This window comes from Chiloscyllium punctatum, chromosome 1 (assembly GCF_047496795.1).
Source record: "Chiloscyllium punctatum isolate Juve2018m chromosome 1, sChiPun1.3, whole genome shotgun sequence".
Classification (NCBI taxonomy): domain Eukaryota; kingdom Metazoa; phylum Chordata; class Chondrichthyes; order Orectolobiformes; family Hemiscylliidae; genus Chiloscyllium; species Chiloscyllium punctatum.
Genome location: NC_092739.1, coordinates 105,059,697 through 105,082,273, shown reverse-complemented (window position 1 = coordinate 105,082,273; position 22,577 = coordinate 105,059,697). Strand labels below are relative to the sequence as shown.

At 41.5% G+C, this 22,577-nt stretch overlaps 1 protein-coding gene across 9 annotated transcripts in view; it reads left to right on the top strand.

Moving 5' to 3' along the window:
- LOC140478155 (protein unc-13 homolog B-like) overlaps nucleotides 1-22,577 on the top strand; it is a 566,607-nt gene that overhangs the window by 452,352 nt on the left and 91,678 nt on the right. For all 9 annotated transcript variants that reach the window (XM_072571666.1, XM_072571665.1, XM_072571670.1 and 6 more), the window contains 3 exons: nucleotides 4,102-4,236; nucleotides 9,915-10,048; nucleotides 13,518-13,603. In XM_072571666.1, the coding sequence (XP_072427767.1) occupies nucleotides 4,102-4,236; nucleotides 9,915-10,048; nucleotides 13,518-13,603 (355 nt within the window). The remainder of the gene's footprint in view (nucleotides 1-4,101; nucleotides 4,237-9,914; nucleotides 10,049-13,517; nucleotides 13,604-22,577) is intronic.

The following is a 22,577-nucleotide window of genomic DNA, read 5'->3' as shown; positions in this document are numbered from 1 at the left end:
TGCCCTGTCCTAATTAAATTTTACTCAAGCCAGAAATGCATGCATTCAGAATCCTGACTGTACATAAGAGATGTGCATCTGCTGAGGGATCTTTTATTAGATATAAGAATATTGCTGCTTTGTCCTCATGACAGTAACATTATAAATTAATGTAAATGATTGAGTTGCAGTATGGATTCTCCAAATAGAGCAAAGGCAGTATGGGGGAGGAGAGAGTGTGGTGCTGGAAAAGTACAGCAGGTTAGGCAGCATCCGAGGAGCAGGAAAATCGATGTTTCGGGCAAAAGCCCTTCCCCAGCACATTCCTGATGATCATCAGAGTTTGAGGGTAAGTTGCAAGTATAGGGTGAGGATTCCAGAATCCTGAGTGGGTAGTTCATGGTTTTATAAGGGGTGTTATGAAAAATGAATGTATATATCATCTGGAAAATAGGAAGGATTGAGGTCAGGATTGGCTTTGAAGCATATATACTTGGAGCTCAGAGGGAGACTCGGAAAATCAATCTAATGAGGTCAATAGAAAAAGATGATTAGATTAGATTACCTACAGTGTGGAAACAGGCCCTTCGACCCAATAAGTCCACACCGACCCTCCGAAGAGCAACCCACTCCCTCACTAATGCACCTAACACTATTGGCAATTTAGCATGGCCAATTCACCTAACCTGCACATCTTTTGTGACTGTGGGAGGAAACTGGAGCACCCGAAGGAAGCCCATGCAGACACGGGGAGAATGTGCAAACTCCACACAGTTGCCTGAGGCAGGAATTGAACCCGGGTCCCTGGTGCTGTGAAGCAGTAGTGCTAACCACTGAGCCACCGTGCAGCCCGAGGTGGGAGGTTTCAAAGATAACACACAATGGAATTTGTGTGGGGGGTGGGGTTATAGATGAAGCATAATGGGAGAAATTTGGGGAGGTTCAAATGTCTTAATCCTCACTTTAATAAAGTATCTTTTCACAAAGAAGCCTTGTTTGCAGGTGCTGGCAACAAGTCCCCGAAATGGGAACTTGTTGGGTGGGTAGATTTAACACTTGGAACTTTTGACTGAATGTAGGGGCAAGATTTGAGTCCAATTGTTGGAAAACCACGCTCAGTTACGTTCCACTCCCATGGAGCCAGTCTCACTCCTGAACACATGGCATAGCATTCAGCAAATTGCCACAAAGTAATAGTGTGTGTGGACTGATTGATATTTCGCAATATCTTCGGCATGGAATAAACCATGGAGGACAGAACAGAGATGCAAGCCTGAAAGAGTCTATTCTCTAGGATTAGAGCCTCCAGTTTCCTAGAGACCGCAGCTGGGGAAATGTCTCTAAAGCCGGGTCACATTTATTTTTACCTCACCTAAGTTGCCTTTAGAGTCTCTGCAGATAGACAACACTGTCTCCTCATCTGACAATGCCACTGTCCCTCAAATCGGACTCTAGCTTATGGCTGCAATCCCCAAATGATAGGTCTATCCTTCCTTAGGAAATGAAAACACATGAGGCACATAGATTGCTGATGCTATGAGGCGATAATTGGTCTGTTGACAGAGGATCTGCATCAGATTACGTCAGGGTGGATGATTCACTAAGGCTCCTTTGACAACATCTTCTTCCAAACCTACAACCTCTTGTCATCTCTCAAAGTGCCACCGCTTCTTGACTGGAATGTATCACCATTCCTTTGCTGTTGCTGTATCAAAATACTGGATCTTACTTCATAACAGTGTCCTTCCACTCCAGTAACTGCCATTGTTCAAGAAGGCATCTCGCCACCACTCTCTCCTGGTCACTTTGGGATTGGCAATGAATGTTGGCCCAGCCAACAACACCCGTATCCTGTGAAAAATTGTTAAATAAATTACCTCTCATCACCCACTGGGAACTAATCCCACCAAATTCCCTACTCCACCCATTGATCATATTGCTCTTTGGACTCTCCTACTGGGTCACGGAAACTGTCCAGACTGTATTTCTCTCCAGAGTTCATTTTATTCAGTGACCAGGTATTTAATCTAGACTGGTTGTATTGGCATTATGATTTTGACTAAATCTTGACTCTCAAGTGTTAATATAATGTTCTGCAGTTGTCATCTGGACTATACGTTATTCTATCTAACTCATCTAAGCCACAGTTACATATGAATATATGTAGGAGCAGCAGTAGGACAGGAGCTCTTCAAACCTGCTGTGCTATTTCAAGAATACCATGGCTGACCTAATTGCTCCACATTCCTGCCTACCCACAAAAGCTTTTCACCACTTGCTTATCAAGAATCTATCTACCTCTGCCTTCAAAAGATTCAAAGATCCTGCTTCCACTGTCTTTTTGAGGAAGCGCAATTCAAAGACCCATGATCCTATGTGAGAAAGAAAATGTTCTTGTTCCCTTCTTAAATGGGCAGCTATTTATTTTTATCAGCCCAAATTCTAGAATCTCTAACAAGAATTCTTCCCATATACACTCTGCTAAGATCCCTCATAATTTTCTGTATTTCTGTAAGTTCTAGAGAAGAAAAGCCAAGCCTGTGCAACCTTTCATAGTAAGCCAACCTATCTTAGTCTAGAGTAGTTCTGGTAATGCAATCTAATTAATAAATCATAACTTCATTTTTCTCCCTACCTCTTTGAGACCATCTCTCTTTTGAGAACTAATCTGTGACCACAAAAAGGTGTAATACTCATCTAATTGGGATTTTTCCCACCCTGATGTAGATTATATGCAATTGTGCTAAATACTCGAATGATTTTCAGTATTGGGACATGTAGTAGACAGCGAAAAGGTTACCTCAAGTATAACAGGATGTTGATCAGATGTGCCAATGGGCTGAGGAGTGGCAGATAAATGCGAGGTGCTGCATTTTGGGAAAGCAAATCTTAGCAGGATGTATACACTTAATGGTAGGGTCCTAGGGTGTGTTGCTCAGCAAAGAGACCTTGGAGTGCAGGTTCATTGTCTCCTTGAAAGTGAAGTCGCAGGTAGATAGGATAGTGAAGAAGGTGGCTGGGATGTTTTCCTTTAATGGTCAGTGCATTGAGTATAGGGGTTGGGAGGTCATGTTGCAGCTGTATTGGTTAGGCCACTTTGGAATATTGTGTGCAGTTTTGGTCTCTCGCCTACTGGAAGGATATTGTGAAACTTGAAAGGATTCAGAAAAGATTTACAAAGATGTTGTCAGGGTTGAAGGATTTGAGTATAGGGAGAGGCTGAATAGGCTGGGGCTGTTTTCCCTGGAGTGTCAGAGGCTGAGGGGTGACCTTATCAAAGTTTATAAAATCATGAAGGGCATGGATAGGGTAAATTGACACGGTCTTTTCCCTGGTGTGGGAGAGTCCAGAACTTGAGGGCTTAGGTTTAAGGTGAGATGGGAAGATTTGAAAGGAACCTAAGGGGCAACATTTTATTGCAGAGGGTGGGTGTGTGTATGGAATGAGCTGCCAGAGGAAGTGGTGGAGGCTGGTACAATTACAACAATTAAAAGGCACCTGGATGGGTATATGAATAGGAAGGTTTTAAGAGGGACATGGGCCAACTGCTGGCAAATGGGACTAAGATTAATTTAGGATAACTGTTTGGCATGGACGAGTTGGACCAAAGAGTCTGTTTCCGTGCTGTACATCTCTATGACTCTGTATGAGATGTAGCTGATGCTGTTTCTATCTGCCTTTTGGCAGATCTGTTATGTGCTGTGAAGAACTGCATGATGGCATCCTGTCTAACTTCCAGTTGACAACACATCAAACCACCCAAGTACTTTTGGTGTAGAGAAAGAAGCTTTGTTGGCCTCACTGCGGGGTGTACTTAGTCAGTTTTTAATGTCACATGAGTACTTTCACAAGTATGACTTTTTGGTCCAGTAATGTGACAGCTACAGCTGTGCCCTGCACTGCATGAAGTGAACCCTGCAGTCATTTAATTCATATTTCATCATTTCATTGCTTCTGTCTTTTTGGTTGAGTGGAATTTAATTAAAAATATTAAATATCAGTGTCTTTATTTAATTTTTCTTCTAATTTTATTTAAACCTGATACAGCTATTCATTTCCAATGTATAATATTAGAAGTCACGCAAATAATAATGCATCCGTGACATTTTTTTTTAAATTTAGGTACAAGAATTGCAGAGCCCACCACGAGCCAGTCAAGTCGTGAAGGACTGTGTGAAAGCTTGCCTCAATTCAACCTATGAATATATTTTCAACAATTGCCATGAACTGTACAGTCGCGAATATCAAACTGATCCCGTAAGTGACAAAGTTAACAATCTCTTTGTGTGCAATCTCACAGGATATTCAAATTTTAGAGGTTACGATGTGTAAGGCATTCAGACTTTTGGGGTATAAATCTAACTGCACTGTATTGACTAGAAGGTAAGTCATTGTGACTTTGAAGACCAGTGAAGGAAATTTGATGAATATAGCATGCATGATTGGGCAGCATAAAGTCTGACTGGTTAGCTTGCAAAACAGATGGCAAAGTACCAGTCATTCACCTGAAACCACTCAAGAACTTGCCAGCTATTAGCATCCATCCTGAAAAAAATTGACAGGGACTAGACTGTAAGACATACGAGCAGAATTATGCCATTCGGCCCATCAAGTCTCTTTGCCAGTTGATCGTGTTTTATGAGTTTCTCAATTCCATTCTCCTGCCTTCTCCCTTGATCACCTTGCCAAACAAGAAACTTATCTGTCTCTGACTTAAATACGTTCAATAACTTGGCCTCCACACCCTCTGCAGTAATGAGTATCACAGATTAATTACCCTATGACTAAAGAAATTCCTCCTCATCTCAGTTTTCACTGAAGCAGTACCCTTGATCCTAATCTCACCTGCTAGTGGAAACATCCTCTCCATGCTCACTCTATTCAGGCCTTTCATATTCCATAAATTGCAATAAAACCCCCACTCATCCTTCTAAACTCCATTGAGAATGTACCAAGATTCTCAATTGCTGCTCCTATGACAAACCCTTCATCCCCAGAATCATTCTTCTAAACCTCCTCTGCATGCACTCCGATCTGAGCCCAAAACTACTCACATTCCTCCAAATGCAATCTGACCAGAGCGTTACACTGTCTCAGCATAAATTTCTGTTCTTGTATTCTAGCCTCTTGAAATTAGTGTTATAATTGCATTTGCCTTCCTCACTGCTAATTGATCCTGCATGTTAACCTTAAGACTAGGACTTACAACTCAGATATCCAAAGTCTTTGCCCATTTCAAAAATAGTTTATTCTTCCAACCAAAGTGCATTATCTCATATCTTCCCACATTGTACTCCATCTGCCACTTATTTGCCCACGCTCTTGTCCAAGTCCTTCTGCAGCCTCTTCGCTTCATCAACATTACCTGACACTCCACCTATCTTGTGTCATCTGAAAATGTAGCAACAATATTCTTTCACCCAGATTGTTCATGAATAACATGAAGGGTTCTAGTCAATTCGGATCCCTGCAGAACTGCACGAGTCACTGGTTGCCAACTTGAAAAAGATCTTTATCCCTATTCTCTGCCTTCTGTCAGCAAATCCTCTATCCATCCCAGTACATTGCCCCTAACACCATGGGCTCTTGTCCTATTTAGGAGCCCCATGTTCAGCACCTTCTGAAAATCCAAATAGATCACATTCACTGACTCACCTTTGTCTAGTTTGCTCATTACCTTCTCAAAACATTCTTACATTGAGTATAGGGAGATCACATTGCTGCTGTAGAGGACATTGGTTAGGCCGCGATTAGAATACTACATTCACTTCTAGACGCCCTGTTATGGGAGGGATGTTCTGAAAGTTGAAAGGGTTCAGAAGAGATTTACAAGGATGTTGCCAGGGTTGGAGAGTTTGATGTATAGGGAGAGGCTGAATAGGCTGGGATATTTTCCCTGGAGTGTTGGAAACTGAGGGTTGACCTTACAGAAGTTTATAAAATCATAAGGGGCATAGATAGGGTGAATAGACCAGTCTTTTCCCTGAGGTGGGGGAGTCAAAAACTAGAGGGTATAGGTTTAAGGTGAGAGGGGAAAGAGTTAAAAGGGATCTAAGGGGCAACCTTTTCTTGTGGAGGGTGGTGCATGTGTAGAAAGTGGTGGAGGTTAGTACAATAACAACATTTAAAAAGGCATCTGGATGGATATACGAATAGAAAGGTTTTAGAGGGATATGGGCCAATAGCTGGCAGGTGGGACTAGATTAATTTAGGATATCTGGTTGACATGGACGAGTTGGACCGAAGGGTCTGTTTTCATGCTGTACAGCTCTATGACTCTATCATAATAGATCTGTCAAATGTGACCTCCCATTAAAGAACCTGTGCTGACTTGGCCCTATTTAACCACCCACTTCAATGTACTCTGCAGTCTCATCCTTAGTAATGGACTCTAAAACCTTACTAACAACTAAGGTCAGGCTAGCCAGTCAATAATTGCCTCCCTCTGCCTACTTCACATCTTAAACAGGGGTGTTATATCAGCCATTTTGCAGTCATCTGGGACCCCCTGACTCCAGTGATTCCTGAAAGATCATCACCAATGCACCTACAATCTCCTGGCTAACTCCTTCAGAACTCTGAGATGTAGGTCGCGTCTGGTCTGGGTGTTTTATCTACCTTCAGAGCTTCCCAAGCACCTGCTCCTTAGTGGTGTCCTCATACACTCAGCTTTGCCCTCTTACTCTCTTGAAGATCTGGTATGCTGCTGATGTCTTCCATTGTGAAAATGGATGCAAAATACTTATTCAGCTCCTATGCCATTTGTTCTCCATTAATACTTTTCCACTGGTCCAAAAGACTCTCCCTTTCGTTTTAAATATGTGAAAAAACTCTTGCAATATTTTTTATTACTAGCTGGCTTACTGTCATGTTTCATCTTCTCCCTCCCCATTGCTTTTCAGTTATCCTCTGCTGGTTTTTAAAGGCTTCCCAATCCTCTGGCTTCCCACTAATCTTCACCATATTGTATGCTTTTTCTTTTGTTTTAATACAGTTACTAGCTTCCCTTCTCAGCTATGGTTGCCCCATCATCCCCTTAGCATGCTTCTTTATTCTTGGAATGAATTTCTGCTGTGCCTCCCGAATTACCCCATTGTCTTCCCTGCTTGGCTTTCCATCAAATCAACTGTCCAGTTCCTTTTTTCTGTCTTTATAGTTACCTCTAATCAATTGTAGAACCATCACATCTCATTCCAGCTTTCCCCTCTCAAACTGCAGGATGATTTCTACTATATTATGGTCACTGTCCCTGAGAGTTTGCTTTACATTATGCTGCCTAATCAAGCCTGCCTCATTACACATCACAAATCCAGATTGCCTATTACCTAGTGAGCTTTCCCATAAGCTGCTCCAAAAAAGATTCTTTTTCTTGAGATCCACAACCAACCTCACTTTCCCACTCTACCTGCATATTGAAGTCCCCCATGATTATTGTAATAGTGCCTTTCATATGTGCCTTTTCTATCCCCTGATTTATTTTCTTCCCCACTTTCTGACTAATGCTAGGAAGGCTATACACAATTCCCATCAGGGTCATTTTTCCTTTGCAGTTCCTCAAGTCTTTGATTTCATTTCTTACTGACAGGGCAACCCTGCTGCTCTTCCCATCTGCCTGTCTTTTCAACAGGATGCGTATTCTTGGACAATTACTTCCCAGCCCTGATCCATTTGTAGCCACATCTCTCTGATAGCCAGATTATCACACCAGCCAATTTAAATCTGCACTTCAGGCTCATTTACCTTGTTTCATGTACGGCATGCATTTAATTACAATACTGTCAGTCCAGCATTGATTGCCCCAATCTCATAGTTGTCTCCTCATCTGTTGTGCCTGAAGTTAGATTCCTAACCCTTTCCACACTCTGTCCTATTACTTCTTCTGGAAACTTTAAGAACCTCTGCTGAGCCCTTCCCTCCTTTAATGCTTTATATAATTTTCCATGCAACTGCACCCACTTTAGCTTAAACCCTGTTCACAGCACTGGTTGCGCAATTTTCCAGCATTCTAGTCCCAGCATGATTCAGGTGGAGCCCGTTCCATTGGAAAGGCTCCCTCCTGCCCTAGTATCCAATGCCCCATGATGCCAAAAACGCTGCTTTGACACTAATCTTTGAACCACACGTCTACCGCTTTCCTCTTGTTCTACACAGCAGAATTTTTGTTTAAAATTAACAAAATTTTGTCATCAGGTAGACCCCTTAAACAAGACAAATTTCTTGTGGAATTGCAAAGAACACAAATTAATCGTTCTCTTTATGAGGCACTTCAATTTTATATTGGTTGAAATTTTCTCAGCCGTTAAGTGACAGCATAGAAAGTTGCAGGGGCAATAAAATATTGGAGACCCACTTCAAGAGGACTCCCCACTATACTTCACCATTGGGTATTTTATCCAGCAACAAGAAAGGTGATGACTACCAGAAGGCAGGCAGTCAATCTTAAAAATGACCAATCCAATTGAAGATCACTTCCAGTATGAAGAGATTGCTTGCAGTGTGGAGGTGGTATTTCAGGTTTCAGTTTCCCAGGGAGGACCTATTTGAAAGACAACGACCTGGACAGCTTTATCCAGAACCAGTGTTGTCACTGAAGGCGCCCACTCCCTCTGATCGCTGGGGCCATAAAATGATGCTGTAAGCATTTGATGACCTTTCAACCTCAGCAGTTATCTCTCTGTCTCTTTTCTTTTTTTCTTTCTCTCTCTTTCTATCTTTCTTTCTTTCTCTCTTTCTCTCTTTCTTTCTCTCTTTCTCTCTTTCTTTCTTTCTTTCTCTCTTTCTATCTTTCGCTTTCCCTTTCTATCTCTGCTCCTCTCCATCTGTCTCTCTTTCTCTCTCTCTCTTTCTCTCTCTCTCTTTCTCTCTCTCTTTCTCTCTCACTCACTCACTCACTCCCCCTCCCCCCCCCCCCCCCCCTCCACGTCACTCAATTGGTCAATGACGAGGCTGACCCCAGGAAAGTTTCTGCCATAGTCCCTCTGTTCACCCCAATGAGCTCTACACCTGCATTTGGAGCTAATGTTGCAATTTGCCCCCTGCCAGTAAAATCCTGGCCATTGCCTCCATACAAATATGAACCAAAATAAAGTTCTTTCTTTGAAATTTGAAATAAAAACAAAAATTGCTGGTGGAAAGAAGCAGAGTTTTGAATCCAATGACTCTCCTTCAATCTATTAAATATCCTAAGGTTGTTCACAGATTATAAATGATCAGCAAGCAGTACAAGACAATAAACATTCTCTAAGCCAATACAATATAATATATAACTCAAATTCTTTTCTCTTTGATCTAACAAAACCATATGATCTCCTGAAATAAAACAGAGAATCAATATTTATTACTTTTATGTGCTGTTACTTAATTCACTCCGTATTATTAAGAGAATAATAATTGACCTTACGTAGTTGATAGAGTACAAGATTTATTTTAGGGCCAGATTCACTGCCTGCTCTGTGCAAATTGTTCATCTTAATCAGATAGTGAAAGGGATACAAATATTGGCCTCCGTTCACTGGCATTTCGAAGTGGAAAATCATGAGTGTCATATCCCTGGTGACCATCCTTGATAGACAAACCCAAGTGAGGATAAGTTGACTGTAATATTTCTTCATGGGATATGTACATTGCCGACTCAGCCGACATATTTGCTCAAACCTAATTGGCCCTTGCGAAGTGCTGGTGCTGCCCCTTGCTCAACTATTTAATCCATGTGTCAGTGCTTTCCAGATTTTCATATATATAATGACCATGGAATTATATCTTAGTGACTATGTGGTAAGGACTGAATAGAAAAGCTTTTGTGTTCAACCTGATTTGATAGAATACTCAAGTACAACTAGTGAGTTGATATATGTCAGTTATGCATGTTGTAAAATTTGTCTCTTTCATGGTCATCCATGTGTTGAATGCTGTGTACGTTTCTTTTTTTTTTGCAGAACAAAAAACAGGAACTGCCTCCTGAGGAGCAGGGACCAAGTATAAAGAATTTGGATTTTTGGCCTAAGCTTATCACTCTTATCGTCTCTATTATTGAAGAAGATAAGAATTCATATACACCAGTTCTTAATCAGTAAGCAGGACTCACTGATAATTTTTATACAAATTAATGGAAACTTTCTAATCAGTTGAGTTGCCATTTTAATGGATCAAGTATAGTTTGAGCATTGCTTAGGCAATGAAGGAGCTCTGAAGAATTAAATGTTTTAAAAATTGAATCAATAGCAACAATGCACAAAATGGAATATACTTAAGTGTTAACTTTGGTTGACAGATTGTAGGTTTTTTTAAAATTCATTCATGGGATGAGGTTGCTGCTGGCTAGGCCAGCATTTATTGCCCATCCCAGGTACTGTTAAGAGTCAATCACGTTGCTGTGGAACTGGAGTCTCATGTAGGCTAGACCAGGTAAGAAGAATGGTGGTTTCTTTCCCTATTGGACATTAGTGAACCAGATGGGTTTTCTGGAAAATTGACAATGAATTCAAGATCATCATTAGACTCTTAATTGCAGATTTTCATTGAATTCAAATTACACCATCTGCTCTGGCAAGATTCGAATCTGGGTCCCCAGAACATTATTCTGGGTCTCCATCGGCACTCCATCACCACCCAAATCCTGGAGGACGAATGTGTCATCTTCCGCCTCAGGTCCCTTCAACCCCATGGCATCAATGTGGACTTCACCAGTTTCCTCATTTCCCCGTACCCCCACCTCACTCCAGCTCCAACCTTCCAGCTCAGCACCGTCCTCATGATCTGTTCTACCTGCCAATCTTCCTTCCCACCTATCTGCTCAACCCTCCTTTCCGACACATCACCTTTACCCCCACCTCCATCCACCTGTTGCACTCTCAACTACCTTCTCCCCAGCCCCACCACCTCACTCCCTCACATTTATCTCTCCACCCCCAAGGCTCCCAGCCTCATTCTTGATTAAGGGCTTTTGCCCGAAATGTCGATATTCCTGTTCCTCAAATGCTGCCTGACCTGTTCTGCATTTCCAGCACCACTCTAACATTGACTCTTGGGATGCTGCCTGAACTGCTGTGCTCTTCCAGCACCACTAATCCAGAATCTGGTTTCCAGCATCTGCAGTCATTGTTTTTACCTCGTTGATTTTAACCCTACTGCGAATCCTCTTGCAAGGATGCCTGCCTTGAAGAAGTTTTCCTCCTCTCTCTACAAGAATCTCAGGGAGTCCCTCTCCCACTGCAACTCCTTCATCCCCTTCCCCCACTCACCCATTGTACTCTATGCTACTTTCTCCCCACCCCCACCCTCCTCTAGCTTATCTCTCCACACTTCAGGCTCACTGCCTTTATTCCTGATGAAGCGTCGATTTCGAAGCTACTTGGATGCTGCCTGAACTGCTGTGCTCTTCCAGCACCACTAATCCAGAATCTGGTTTCCAGCATCTGCAGTCATTGTTTTTACCTCTTGATTAACAGTCCAGTGATAATACCACTAAGCCAACACCTCCCTACTCTGTCATATTATAAATCATTGGTAGAACCATACTTAAAGCGCAGTATATAGTTCTGATCTGCATTGTTCAATAAGGATATGGTAGCTATTGAAATAGGCATGCAAGCAAAATAATTCCCTGAAATTAAGGATGATATGGTGAAGAAAGGTAATGGAGCTTGAGCATATTCCCACAGGAAAGTAGGAACCTGAGAAGTGATATCATCATGTTTAAAAGATTTTGAAAAACAATAAATAACACAAATTTTGACAAATTGTTTCATTTTGAAAAGGAATTTTAAGCTTGAAATAAGGTAAATGATCTGCAGAAAAAATGACCCAGATATTAATCTACTGGAAAAAGAATGTGGGGACAACGTTGCACCTAGGTGAGGTGGAACACTTGGAAGGTTTGTTGATTGGTGCCATCAGCAATAGCAAAGTTTGTGTATGTCTTTGAGTTCTTGGAGGCCATTTTGGTGAAGACATTAGCACACATTGTTGGAGCATGTGCTCCAAGTAAATGGAGCAAGCAGATTGTGATGTCTGTCAGTGTGTAACATTGAGTGACATCAGCATTGTCATTTTGGACCTCATTGTTCCGACTCATGTCATCTCAAAAACACAGAGCTGAACTAGAGTTCAACAACAAGAAGGACCATCACAAGTCTTGTTTAAAGGAATCAACTAATTTCATGTTAAATGCTGGTTAATTTATTTTACCTTTGACTTTGTAGAGGTGCTTTGAATTTTCTACAGTTGTCTAAAGTTAGTAAATTCAACAAGGAGTGATTCTGCATTTAGTCCATATAGAAACCAACAACAGAGATAAAACTAGGACTTATATTGTGCTGAGAGAGATTTAGAAGTTAGAGTCCAAATTAATAGGCAGGACCTATTGTATAGATTATTAACTGTGACAAACACCAACCGGTGTAGGGTCAAGCAGGTTGGAGAATTAAACAGGTGGCATAGAGAAGAGTGTGGCTCAAAGAAGTTTCAATTCTTGTGGCACTGGCATCAGTTCTGATGAGTTAAAAAAATGCACATCTGGGCTTGTTTGGGATTAGACTTGACAATTCTGAGTATTGAAAAGCATAAGCATCGAGTTGTGAGAAGCAAGGTGAAAAAAGCAACTGTTTGAGACTTATAAATCATCCAAGATTCTACATTTGGGGAAAGTGGGATATGAGGGTATAAATCAGGACCTGATGAAGGCCTTATGTCCGAAATGTCGACTCCCCTGCTCTTCAGATGCTGCCTGACTAGCTGTGCTTTTCCAGCACCACACTCTTCGAGACATAAACACAGTGGCTACTCAGGTCAGAGGCTAGGAATACTGCAGTAAGTAACCCATTTCCTGACCCCTCAAAGCCTGTCAAGCCTCTACAAGGCACAAGTCAAGAGTGTAGTGGAATACTTTCCACTTGCCTGGATGGCTGTAGCTCCAACCACACTCAAGAAGCTTGACACTACCCAGGACAAAGCAGCCACTTGTTTAGCGCTACATCCACAACCATCTATTCCCTCCACCACCGACGCTCAGTAGCAGCAGCAAGTACTATGTACAAGTTGCACTGCAGAAATTCACCAAAGATCTTCAGACAACACCTTCCAAACCCATGAACACTGACATTGAGAAGGACAAGGGCACCAGATACATCGGAAAACCATCACCTTCAAGTTTCCCTCAAAGCCATTTACCATCCTGACTTGGAAATATATCACTGTTCCTTCGTTTGTCATTGGGTCAAAATCCTGGAATTCCCTCCGTAATGGCAACATGGGTCAAACCACAGCAGGTGGATTGCAGCGGTTCAAGAAGGTAGCTCACCACCACTTTCTGAAGGGCAACACGAGAAGAGCAAAAAGTGCAGACCAGCCAGCAGTACCCATATGTCACAAAAAATACATTTTAAAAAAAAGGGCTAATCGTGCTTCATATTCTCAGAGTCAGTTTTAAGGCCTTAACCAAGTATTCCCCTTAGGTGTTTATGGCTATATATATGTTTTTGTAACTTTTTGTAATATTAACTCCACATTCTATTTCTCAAATTACATTTCCTTTATTTCAGATTTCCTCAGGAACTTAACGTTGGAAAGATAAGTGCAGAAGTAATGTGGAACCTATATGCGCAGGACATGAAATATGCTATGGAGGGTACGTAATAAGCTAGATTAGATTTCCTACAGTGTGGAAACAGGCCCTTCAGCCCAACCAGTCCACACTAACCCTCTGAAGACTAACCCACCCAGACCCATTTCCCTCTGACTAATGCACCTAACACTGTGGGCAATTTAGCATGGCCAATTCACCATAACCTGCACATCTTTGGATTGTGGGAGGAAACCGGAGCACCAGGAGGAAACCCACGCAGACATGAGGAGAATGTGCAAACTCCACACAGACAGTCACCCGAGGTTGGAATCGAACCTGGGACCCTGGTGCTGTGAGGGCAACAGTGCTAACCACTGTGCCATCGTGCTGCCCACTGAAAAGTTTTATTGTATTGATTTGATCATTGATACACTTTTTTAAAAAAACTTTGTTTCCACTTTATGAAGGAGCAACAGTCAAACTTTATTTGTTAGTCTCTGAGACTATCATAGTCTGCTCCTCTTACCCTATGTGGGGAGTCGGGCACATTCCAGCGTACCTGTATGTCTCCAGCTGCAGCTCCTGAGTTTCGGAGTTGGAGTAGTGTCTGGGAACACTGTGGAGCATTTGGAAGGAGGAGCGTATTATGGATAGAGAGTTGGTCACACCGCAGACCCAGACTCCTCAAGCAGAAAGGGAATGAATAACCAAAAGGCAGAGCAGGAGGACTAAGCAAGCAGTTCAAGAATCTTCTGTGGCTATTCCCCTGCAAAGCAGATATACTGTTTTGGATACTGTTGAGGGGAATGGCCTTTCGGGATAATAGTAGCAGCTAAATTCATTGCACTATGGTTGGTTCTGCTGCACAAGGAGGGAGAAGTAGATATAGAAAAACTATAATTATCGGGGATTCAATCATAAGGAGAATAGATAGGTGTTTTGTGGCCACAAATGAGAATCCAGGATGGTGTATTGCCTCCCCGGTGCTAGGATCCTGGATGTCTCAAAGCGGTTGCAGAACAGGGGAGGGTGAACAGCCAGTGGTTGTGGTACATAGTACTAATGACAGAGATAAAAAAAGGGATGAGATCTTAAAAGAAGACAGAACTGGGAAGAAAGTTGAAATGGACAATCTCAAAGGTAGTTATCTCAGGATTATGACCAGTGCTACAAGCTACTAAGAGGAGAAACAGCAGGATATAGAGGATGAACACAGCTGAAAAGATGGTGTGAGGGCGAGGGTTTCAGATTCATTGGGACCGGTTCTAGGGAGATGGAAACTGTCCAATCTCGATGGGTTATACCTGGGCAGGAGCGGGACTGATGTCCTTGGTATGTGGGGTGGGGGCTGGCATTACTTGATAAAGTGGTTGATGAAGGATTAAACCTGTGTGGCAAGGGGATGGGAACCGAAGGCTTGGACAGTAGATCCAGAACTTGAGGGAGAGGTAGAAACCAAGGCAAACATGAACAAGAACAAGAACAGGCAGGGAAACGCTACTGAAAAGAGTAGGGGTGGTGGTCTGGAATGTGAGATGTATAATAAACAAGGCTAGATGACCTTAGAGCTGTGGCCAGTACTTAGAACTATAATGTTATTGTGGTTATGGTGACTTGGCTGAAAGAGGGACAGCACTGCAGCTGAATGACCCATGATTGAGATGTTTCAGGTGATAGAAGAGAATGTAAAAGGGGTGGGGGAGTTGGATTACTGCTAAAGGACTATCTCACAGCTGTATCGAGGGAGGATACATCAGAGGACTTGTGCATTGAGGCAATATGGGTAGAACTTAGGAATAGGAAAGGTGAAATCACAATGTGGGGGAATGCTACAGGCCTCCCTACAGCAAGCAGGAGACAGAAGAGAGAATATGTCAACATATTTTGGAAAGATGTAAAAACAGCTGGGTTGTTGTGGGTGATTTTAACTTCCCCTATATTGACTGGGACTCACTTTGTGCTCAGGGCTTGGATGGGACAGAATTTGTAAGAACCATTCAGGAGGGTTTCTTGACGCAGAATGTAAATAGTCCAACCAGGGAAGGGGTTAGACTGGATCTGATTTTGAGAAATGAGCCTGGCCAGGTAAGTGAAATTTCAGCATTTCGGGAGTAGTGACCTTATACCGTGAGTTTTAAGATACACATGGATAGGGATAACAGCAGTCCTCGGGTGGAGGTATTAAATTAGAGGAAGGCGAACGATAACAATTTTAGGTAGGAATTGGAGAATTTTGACTCGAGGCAGCTACTTGAGGGTAAATCCACATCAGTCACAATGGAATATTTCAAACGGCAGTTGATAAGAGTTCAGGAGCGAGAATGAAAGATATGTATGATAAGTTACGTGAATCTTGGCTAACCACAGATATTATGACCTTGGTCAAAAAGAGAAAGGAACATACATAAGATCTAGGAGGATCGGAACTAATGAAGCCTTGAAGTATATGAAAAAAATAGGCAAGAACTTAACCAAGGAATTAGAAGGGCTAAAAGGGGTCATAACAGGATTAAGGAGAATCCCAAGGCTTTTTTTATAGATATATAAAACAGCAAGAGGGTGGCCAGGGATAGGTTGGCCCACTCAAGGACAAATGAGGGAATCTGTGTGGAGCCAGAAGAGGTAGATGAGGCCCTAAACGAATACTTTGTGTTGGTATTTATTGGACAGAAGGAATTGGTGGAGGATGATCCCAGGAAAGGGAGTGTCAAACTTCTCAGCCAAGTTGCTATTCTAAAAGAGGTGTTATGTGCCTTAAAAAGTATTAGGGCAGATAGCTTTTCGATCCTGATGGGATCTATCCCAAAATATTGAAAGAGGCAAGCTAACAAATTGCAGGAGCATTGGCAGACACCTTTGTATCCTCTTTGGCCATAGGTAGCATCCCAGAGAAATTGAGAATGTGTTCCATTGTTAAAGAAGGGTTGTAAAACTGGATCCCCAGGAGGGGCCTCTCGGTTCTGCGATCAGTCAAATAAACACAAGCAGCTCTGTCTGATTTCAGCAAGATTTAGCAACTTATTATGACGCCGGGCATAGCACCTCAGTGTACTCTGGAAAAGCTTAAAACAATAGCAATTTTTATTGGTCTCTTAACAAACAGAACAGCCTTAATTGCAAAATTAATCCAATAAAATGACAAATAGACATAAAATTAAGCCAGTGATATTTCCTGGGCACTACATGTTTGCACGTTTTTATCTCTCTGCACCAGCATTGACAAGGCCAGCTCAAATACTTCAATAATGTCATATCTTGCTTAGTTAATTCATACCATGAACAGGGCATTGTTTGCTAATCTCTTTCAATTAGTTCAGGAATGCAGTTTTCAACAGAGTTGGATGCCATTGCTCCTAGAAGCCATTTTGTTATGTTATTTTATGCTACTGGCATTAAGAAGCCATTTTGTAATTAGCAAAAGCATGCATTAAATGGTTGCTCCTGACAACAGCCTAAATCCAGATTTTAGATTCTCAGGGAAACAGGGATAATCCAGGATGTTACAGGTCTGAGAGGCTCACGTCAGTGGTAGGGAAATTATTGAAAAAGGTTCACAGGAACAAGATCTCTACCCATTTAGAAGCAAATAGACTACACCTCCAATTTTGGTATCATCTGCAAACTTACGAACTATACCTCTTATGCTCACATCCAAATCATTTATATAAATGACGAAAAGTAGAGGACCAGCACCGATCCTTGTAGCACTCCACTGATCACAGGCCTCCAGTCTGAAAGGTCTTCTACCTTTGAGCCAGTTCTGTATCCAAATGGCTAGTTCTCCCTGTACTCCATGAGATCTAACCTTGCTAACCAGTCTCCCATGGGGAACCTTGTTGAACGCATTACTGAAGTCCATTTAAATCACGTCCACCACTCTGCCCCCATCAATCCTCCTTGTTCCTTCTTCAAAAAGCTCAATCAAGTTCGTGAAACATGATTTCCCACACACAAAGCCATATTGACTATCCATAATCAGTTGTTGCCTTTCCAAATACGTGTAAATCCTGTCCCCCAGGATTCCCTCCCAGAACTTGTCAGGCTGATGTCAGGCTCACAGTTCTGTAATTCCCTGGCTTGTCCTTACCATCTTTCATAAATAGTGTTACCACATTAGCCAACCTCCAGTCTTCCAGCACCCCACCTATGACTATTGGTGATACAAATATCTCAGCAAGAGGCCCAGCAATCATTTCCCGAGCTTCCCACAGACTTCTAGGATGCACCTGATCAGGTCCTGGGGATTGTCTACCTTTATACATTTCAAGACATCCAGCACTTCCTCCTCTGTAATATGGACATTTTTCAAGATGTCACCATCTAGTTCCCTACATTCTATAATCCATGCTGAACATAATCCCAAACTAAACTAGTTTCACCTGCCTGCTCCTGTCCCATATCCCTCCAAACCTTTCCAATTCATGTACCTATCCAAATGTCTTTTAAATATTGTAATTGTACCCACATCCACCACTTCCTCAGGGAGTTCATTCCGCATGCAAACCACTCTCTACAAAACGTTTGCTTTTTATGTCTTTTTAAAATCTCTCTCCTCTCACCTTAAACATGTGTCTCCTAGTCTTGAAATGCCCCAACCTAGGGAAAAGACAACTACCAGAGGGGAGGTCAGCCAGGTGCACCTCATATAATAGAGTTCCCTGATTGGACAAGATTAACAGATCCAATCAGGAGTCCTACCTGACAGATATAAACAGGAGTGTCAGGTATTCTGCTCACTCTGGGACCTGGCTCTGGACTGACCGGGTCAGTGTCATGTACTATGCACGTGTAAATCCAAGGTAACTTGGTAACAGGATTCTAACTTTTGTGGAGTTATTTCAATGACCACCTGCAAGTTCCTCCTCTGAACCACTCAGTATCTGCTTTGGAGGTATATTGCTATTCCATTACTGTCACTGAGTCAAAATCCTGGAATTCCCTCCTTAACAATGTTGTTGGTCTGCCTACAGCGCATGGAATGTTGTGGTTGAAGAAGGCAACTTACCACCATCGGCTTGAGGGAAATTATGGACGAGGCAATAAATGCTGGCCCAGTCACTGACACCCAGGTCCTGCAAGTGAATAAGGAATGTTTTTCAATTGTGGTAACACATCTAATATTGGAACTATGTTTAGTATTTTGCAAGCAGAGGCTAGTTGGGTACAGCCATTATCTTTTGGGAACAGCTAACAGAGCATACTGTTTGGTACAGATCCACTTTGGGGTATTGGAGCTACCTAACTAAAGTCACACTGGCACTGGTGTACCACGCTGTACCATGTTACTCATTTGTGTGATAAACAGAATGTCTTTTTAGCTTGATGGCAGCAACACGTTATGGCAAACAGTGTTACTACTTCAAAGTGACAGCACGAAACAGTTAAATTAACCTGTTGGTTGAATTTTTGCAATTCCTTCAGAGTAATCCATGGTGCTCTGACCTCTTTTTGAAAGTGGTCACCTCACCCCCTTTCATGATTGCTTGTGATGTACAGTGAGAAATGTTCTGATCAGTGTTGCCATTATCTCACAGTATGGCTTGGTATTCCAAATTTCAGCATCAAGGTGAGCTCAGGCTCTATTCACAAAGTTGTTGGTAGGGCCAATTGTATAACATTGAAATAGTAGGAATCCCATGTGTACTCTCACCATTGGAAGTGGGTTTGCAGTAGACAGTGATAATAAACTTCTTGGTGACTTCTCATTTGGCACATCCAGGTGAGAGAAGTAATTTGGTTGATTTCAAAGTTGAATTTAAGTAGAAGTTGAAGCTCGTGAAAATGTGATGAGTATTTTATCTATGTATTGGAAATATGCAAGGTTTATGTTTGGTGTCATTCCATTGTAGCCACATTTCACATGGAACCCACAAATGATGTTTGAGAATGTTGGGCCTAGAGGGGATCTAATGGTAACAATCTATTTGGTGCATGTGATGTCATTAAAATTGAACTGAACAGCACAAGTTTGAGTTTGTAAGATCAGTGAAAAGTCATTTGCACAATGGGGGATGTTTTAACAATGTCAAAGGAACACAGGGACAAGGTATTGCTATCAATATGTAAATAAGAAATCTGCCGAAGGTTTCTTTATAACTGTCCACTGCAAACTTCACTCCACTGGGCAATGTATGCTTTGGAATTCCAACAGTTCCACTCAGCAAGGTTAGGCTTTTGGTGACCTCATAAGTAGATTCAAAGCTATTTGCTTACCATGCAAGTTCAATACTCAAATAGGGAACAGCAAATCTCTCCTGTGGTACAATGGCCACACTGATCAGGTCAATTCTCACTGTGTTGCACAAACTCATGAAAAGGCCTAACTTACCACTTGCAGCCACGAAAAGTGCCCAATATAAGATATCTCAAAAATTTGACAACAGGTAAAACCAGTTTTTCAGGTTGCTCCTACGCAGTAGCAGTATTCGGAGATGGTGAGGTCTGCAGATGCTGGAGATCAGAGTTGAGTGTGTGTTGCTGGAAAAGCACAGCCAGTCAGGCAGCATCTGAGGAGCAGGAAAATTGACACTTTGGGCTGAGCCATTCATCAGTAGCAATGACAGCATTCGTGCCATTCACCTTTAATGAGACATACTCACAAATGATTAATGTGGTATATGAATTGCAATGATGCATGGTGCTTGACATGTAGCTTTTATGTTCCAAAACCTGGAGAAAGGTATCAACTGCACATTACTTTACAACAGAGAAGATACTAACATAGCTGAAAATGTGTTGCTGGAAAAGCGCAGCAGGTCAGGCAGCATCCAAGGAGCTGGAGAATCAACGTTTCGGGCATGATCCCTTCTCCTGCTCCTTGGATGCTGCCTGACCTGCTGCGCTTCTCCAGCAACACATTTTCAGCTCTGGTCTCCAGCATCTGCAGTCCTCACTTTCTCCTCGAAGATACTAACATAACCAACCAGCCTGTGCTTGTAAAGGTTTAAATACTGTGTCCAACATTAGATATGGTTCTATGATTAGGAAGCACTTGCTAAATAACCCTGAGTGTGCTAAGAATTTTGCTGACAAATATCTATTATTCAGGTTCACCAAGTCATAAACTTGCAAGTACTGAAAATAGCATTTATTAATTAACTGTTCCTCAATGACAAACAACATGTACATACACTGCACCAGTTTCAACTGAACATAATAGGGGATAGCCATTCCATGATCCGCTTCTCAGGACATTGTCTTATCCAATCAATGTCAACATGCTCCGTTTAAATTTCAATAAAGCTTGGCAGTTAATTATCAACATCATCAAACTGGTGCATTCTCCTTGGCAACACCTCGAGTAATCAAGTTACATTGCCAGCCAATTAGCATGCTGATCTCATACAATATAAAAAGCGTGATTGTCCTTTACAATTGTCCTTTGAATTGCTGTGATATTGTGTCGACTACAGGACAAAGTTTTGACAAATGTCATTTTCTCAGCAATATTCAAGTTCCATTCTTGTAAAGATTAAGTCTATTATGTTTTTCTCTTTCCCTCTTTTCACTCCTTTGCTCACTTCCATTCTCACCTAAGTTTATGAAAGAAAAAGTCAATAATGAAACAAGTATGGAAAATTTATTGTTGCTATAGTTAAATGGTATAAATACCATTCAGGATTGGGATTTAAATTTGAGTCTACTGCATGATGCCTAGCTGTTAAGCTGCCGGGCAACCAATTTGCATCCTTAGTTAATTTCTTTGCTTCACTGTATTTAAATAAAGCTGCAATAATTGGAAGAATTTGTATCTTGTAATATTACTTTACTAAAGGTCAAAGTTGGTTGGTTTCAAGAACACATTAATAACTCTATTTTGTCAACAAGTATTTTTAAACATACTGAGTTAACCATAACCATTTTTAATGTGATATAATTTTCTTAAATAATTTTGATGGGTAACATATTAGCATGAGTAGAAGATTGGCTGGCAGGCAGAAAACAGGATATGCATAATTATGTCTGTATCTGGTTAGTAGAATGTGATGATTGGAGTCCTGCAGTGGTGTGTGCAGGGTTCTGATAATTTTTAAAACTTTAAAAAGCTGTAATTTTTATCAATGACTTAAATGAGAGGAGAGAAGGCTTGATAACTACATTTGCAGTTGACACCAAGATAGGTGAAAAAGTATGTTGGGAAGACACATGCAATTACATCTGCAACCAGTTCCCTTCAGCATGGAATATGCTTTAATGAGATCATTCCTTCTTCTAAATTTTGGAGAGTATAGGCCTATTCTGCTCAATCTCTCTTCATAAGCTTGTCTCTGGAATGAATCTTCAGAACTTCTTCTGAGTGGCGTCCAATACAGCTACATCGAATGCCAAGTAAAGGGACCAACAGTATACATTATTCTAGCTGTGATCTCACTAGTGCTTTATGGAGTTGCAGCAACATTTCCTGCTTTTATATTCTGTTCCTTTAGCAATAAATGCCTAAATTCCATTTATCTTCCTTATTACCTGCTATACCTGCATATAAGGTTTTCTGCGATTCATGCACGAAGAGACCAAGAATTTTCTGCACTGAAGCACTATGAAGTTTCTGTTTGGAACACTGAGGAAGGGTCATTGGATCCGAAATGTTAACTCTGATTTTTCTCCACAGATGCTGCCAGACCTCTTGAGCTTTTCCAGCAATTTCTGTTTTTATTTATGATTTCCAGCATTCACAGTTCTTTTGGTTTTTACCAACTTACTTTACATGCCCACCAAAAACATGCACAATAAAGGCATGTAAAGACCAGTCCTGTTTCTTTGTCACCTTTGACTGACTAACAGTGTTGTTCAAATTATGGATATTTACATGTTGGTAAGAAAGTGACACATAGTAAAGCAAAAGGGATAATTTCTTTTGATTGTTATAGATAGACCACTCGAGAAGTAAAACACAGTCTCAGAGAATTCATGGAAATGTTTGTCAGGCAGGGGTGCGTTTCAATCTCCAGTTTTGAAGAACCAAGAACTTTGGTGTTATGACAAAAATGATTGCAATCTACTCGTGAGTGTGTTCATTAATCCATTGCTGCTACATTAT